The 5,055-nt window shown below is 26.5% G+C and overlaps 1 protein-coding gene across 1 annotated transcript; it reads right to left on the minus strand.

Annotated features, from left to right (window-relative positions):
• Positions 1-446: 446 nt before the first annotated feature.
• Positions 447-4,601, minus strand: LOC150031549 (L-ascorbate oxidase-like). The gene is made up of 3 exons (XM_090308878.1): positions 3,975-4,601; positions 3,670-3,882; positions 447-836 (listed from the first exon to the last, which is right to left on the minus strand). The coding sequence occupies exons 1-3, from the start codon at positions 4,368-4,370 to the stop codon at positions 573-575; spliced, it is 873 nt and encodes a 290-aa protein (XP_090165004.1). The 5' UTR covers positions 4,371-4,601; the 3' UTR covers positions 447-572.
• Between the last annotated feature and the right edge of the window lie 454 nt (positions 4,602-5,055).

Here is a 5,055-nt window from a genome sequence, read left to right on the forward strand (position 1 = left end):
CTTATTCTTCTAAAAGTTGTAATATTATCATTGACCTTGTATAAGTATTTCAAAATTATTTCTGAAGTAGAAATCATAGATTGTTGGATAAAAGAACAAGATTTAGAATTATGTAGCAATGACCCTAGATATTGCCACACAATTCCATGTCACCACCACCACACGCCTGTTTTTAGCTTCGATTTCGTTAAATAAAAAATTAACACTTTTTTTTTTAAATTTCAGGAGTACTTTTAAAGTATTTATGAAAGATAAAAGATAAAATTGTAACTTTTTAAAGAAATAGACTAGTTTAAAACAGATGTTAAATTATAGGAAAATATCCCTAAACTTTGTCATATGTTTCAATATTACTTATGAACTTTCATAAATATTTCAAACCTACCTTGTGATAAATTTAAAAAAAATAAACATTTTTTTCATAATTTGACACTTAAATGATGCTATGATGATCTAAAACAGAAAACATCACGTTTTTTAGGTCATTATCACATCGTTCCAAAATTTTGATTTAAGTCTAAAATTTTAAGGAATATCTAATCTAATGATAGTTTTAGAACATTTGTGAAAATTTATGAAAGTTCGAGGATAATATTATAATTACTAAAAGTATAGAAATATTTTGGAAAAAAAAAAAAACTTACTCCAATGGCAAAGTTAAGGGAAGCCAAGGCAGTGGTACTGGCAATTCTTATCCGATAAGTTTTATTGGGAAGGACATGTAGGATAAACGGTGCGCATTGTTCTCCTCCTTTCAGCTCACATTGCTTCAAATTGTTGTTGTATTTAGCTGCAATTGAACAATCAAATTGCCCTCTCCCATTTATCAGTATGGTCTGAAAAAAATAAAACAAAGTACAATTAAATCTCTAATAAAAATCTTTCAAAACTTACAATACTATATTATGTTTGGTTGATGTTTCAAATCCATTCGAATTTTGGACGAGAATGGTGCAGTAGTGTTCGAGTTCTTGTTTATTTTCTACCTTACTCCCATTCATAAAGTTCTTATTTTCGTTCAATAGTTTAATGAATTAAGAAAATATTGCAAGTTCAAGTATATTTTAAGGTTGAAAAAAAAGCTATTCATGAAAGTAACAATCTAATCTCAAAACTTTTAGTCCATGTATCTTCAAATTTGTAACAATTAGTTCTTGAGCTTTAACAAGTAACAATTTAGTCCATATACTTTAAATTTTGTAATGACTATCTAGTGTTTATTGTGAAAAGTATTAATAAGTTTTAGTGAAATTGCTTATTCATGTAGATCGATAAACTAATTGAAAATCAAAATTATTTATAGATTATAAGAACCAAGTCGTTACGTAATAAAAGTTGATACTTAATTTTGAGGAGATGTTTCATGATAGAGATGAAAATTGTAAAAAAATTTAAAAGTATGAGAATTAAATTGTTATTTCTTAAAGTTCAAAAACTAAATTGTTAATTCTATAAAAGTTTAACAAGTTTAATCATATTTTAAACAAATGGAAAAGTACATGATTTTTTTTTAATAATTTACCTTTATTTATATAAATAATTTAAAAGTAGAAAGTTGTGTACAGCTTAATATTTCCTCATATCTATATATAATTTGAACTTTACAAGCAAAGGTTGACACATGCAAATTTGAACTTTCCAAAAAGCATGTGTTTAATAAATTAACAAATAAAATAATTATTATCATTATATATGTTTAATAAATTACCATATTTTAAGCAAGGAAGAATATTGATTTTAGAAGAGGGAGAATATATATATATATATATTGCTTTTGTTGGGAGCTATATAAGGCTTAAATTACATATATGTTTGAAAAAAGATATTTATGTGTTTGATTCTTGTAGTTTGAGGCTTTTGTATTTTTAATATTGAATTATATACTTATCTTAATACTTAAAAAAAGAATACTTAATTTCTTAAGTTTGTTTAAACAGCTAATTAAATGGGTTATTACCAATAAAATGGACCTATATAGTTGGATCAATTTTGATAATTTAAGTTGAGAAGAGGTGGGGGCCACCAATCTCTCAAGTGTTTTCAATCAACTTTAAAATATGTAATTTTATCTAAAATTTAAAGAAATGTGTCACAATATATGGATCTTCCATACATTAGTGGTAATGCTAAAAATAATCAAGCATTTAGAGACAACCTTAAAAAAAAAAAAAAAAATAGTGGGCATATCAAGAATTAAATATGTAATTTTACTTTTAAAAAAGTAAATTTTATAAATTTTCATGTTTTTTTTATAATACAATAATATGGGTGGAAAATTTTAAACTTTTGATATTTTGATCAGTGATTTAAGCTATTGAAGTTTGTGTAGTAAGTCCTTAAACTTTAAAAAAAATTCTAACAAAAGTCCCTGGATTTTCAACTTTGTGTTTAATAAGTCTACCTATTCGACGTTTTATAAAATGAATAAATTATTGTGTTCAAAATAAAAATTTTAGGATTTTATTAGATACAACTTACGATTTTAATTAAGGCCTATTTGGATTGACTTAAAAAGAAATGTTTTTCAAAAAACTCATTTTTATTTAAAAAAATTTTATCAAAATTGTTTGAAATACACTTCAGAAACTATTTTGAGTGGTTGTCAAACACTCCAATTTTTTTTAAAATTGTTTATTTTTTAAATTAAACACTCGAAAATATATTCCAAACACATCCTAAGTCCGATAAATTTGTTTAATTTTAAAAGCATCAAATATGTCACAAATAGATATTAAATTTAAAGTATAGAAATTTATTAGATATTTTTAAAGTAAATTAAAAATTAAGAATATGTACTAAAACACTCCTCACAAGTTTAAAGAAACTTTTAACATACAAAACCTAAAAGTTGTTAACTTATTTTATATTTAGATAATTTAAGTCAATTATTTAATTATTTTTAACAACCAAATATAAACCAATCACACACTGTCACATTTAACTTTTGAAGTCAAACAGTACAAAAGATGAAGAAAAAAACTCACACACACTTCAAGGAGAGGAAGAGGGAAGGACAGTTGTTTTGCTTGTGTAAAGCAAATCAGCAATGCATTTTGAATATTTGTAAAGAAAGAAACATAATTTGAAAAGTGGTTTGTAATCTTCATTAAAATATTAATAAAAATATCAAAATCTCAACCTTGGATGCTATAAAAATGGGATAAAATTTGGGCGCAACATCTTATGTATAATCCGACTAATACTTAATAAAAATCTGTTATATGTAGCATTTTTGTTTTTTAAATGATTTTTTTTAAAAAAAATCAAATAAAAATTATTAAAGTACATTAGTTTTAAGACGTTTTAAGTATACTTCCAGATTGTGATTAGTTTCGTTTGTATACTTACCAAATTTTGTGTAAAAAATACTCTTTAATTTTGAATTTTTTTCAAGAAGATTTTTTTTTTTTTTTTTTTTTTTTTTTTTTTTTTTTTGTCAAGTGGACTTCTCCAATTTCAATTTTTGAACATATGGTCGCTCATTCTCCAAATTATTTAAATCAGAAAGGAGGGTTATTAATAAATTTCAAAGTATAAAGGAAAACAATTCAACTTTTCAAAATTAAGGGCATAATTGAAATGTATTTTAAAGTGGAGGAATCTTTTGTATAAATAAATTAAACTAATATCAACAAATGATTATAACGTAGTTGATGAGGCACTAATTACCTGAGGCTCGCCAATCCAACGAATTGGTTTGGAGCTGAGACCAACTTCTTGCTTGTGAACACTTTGATGCCACCAATCACTAAGCAATAAGTTGATCTCTTCGTCATAATGGAATGGCTCATTCTTTCCTTCTTCTGGATCCACTATCAAAGATCCATACAACCCTGCCGATCTTTGCATCCCTAAATGGCCATGATAGAAATATGTCCCAGCCTACCACAAAAAAGAACATATGTATAAATTAAATTTTATAGAAAAAAAAATCAATATTTTCCATCAACATCGACATTCTAAAACATTTTTACCTTATCCACCACAAACCGATATGTAAATGTTTCACCTGGGTTAATGGCACACTGCGAGATGGAAGCAGTGCCATCAGCCCAGGGAGTACCCCGTTGCATGATTCCATGCCAGTGAATAACGACACCTTCAGTGTGGAGCTTGTTAGTCAGCTCCACAACGACAGTATCGCCAACGTTGGCTCTAATCGTTGGTCCGGGAAACTGGCCGTCGATTCCCATGACGATGTTTTCGACGCAATCTGGCGACCAAAACATGTACTCAACCTCCCATTTGTAGTGTCTGATTTTGGGAAAACCAGCCTCAGATAGAGTTATTCCAAACCCAAAAATGATAGACAAGATAAAGAAGATTAGAAATGGCTTAGGAAAAAGGGACTTATCTGCAACTTTTGCCATCTCTAAGGTTAAGAGATGGAAGGGAAGAATAATAATGCAAATGAGCAAAAAGGAGGAAAGGAAGTGGGGAGTTTGTGGAAGATGCCACTAGAGTTTTCACTAAGGTCCTTTTTATAATGAAGTTTTTGAGATTTTTTTTTTAAAGCCACTCCCTCTTTGGTTAGGTCAAGTGGCTGATTTTAATTCTTTTTTTTTTTTTTCTTTTCATATTGTTTGATATATTAATTTATTGTGTTTATACTTTTACAATTTTGTTTTTAAATTACAAGAGTAAAATAAAACATAATCAAACTTAGCCTATGAGAGGAGAGACATCTATGGAAGAGATTCAAATGTAGGACCTATAATGTTTGCCTAATTAAATTATATAATATAAAATTTTCGTTTTGAAGGAATATTAGGGTTAGAAAAATATTTAAAAATATTTAGATAATTATGTTTGTTTTACCGAATTTGTGTATGAGAATTTATATTAAAATTATCTGTAAATTAAACATTGCTTTGATACAATTTAAATTTCTTTATCATATTTTCTTATAAGTAAATTTATTTATTTAATATTTTAATGCTATATTTTTATATCAATTAGGTTTTGCACTAACCCTATTTGTTGTTTTGTAGAACAAATCAATTTATATTAGGTTAAATATTATCTTGGTCCTTATACTTTATTTGCTTTTGTTCA

This window comes from Benincasa hispida, unplaced genomic scaffold, assembly GCF_027475165.1.
Source record: "Benincasa hispida cultivar pf3 unplaced genomic scaffold, pf3_genome.v1.1 HicScf1143, whole genome shotgun sequence".
In the NCBI taxonomy this organism is placed as follows: domain Eukaryota; kingdom Viridiplantae; phylum Streptophyta; class Magnoliopsida; order Cucurbitales; family Cucurbitaceae; genus Benincasa; species Benincasa hispida.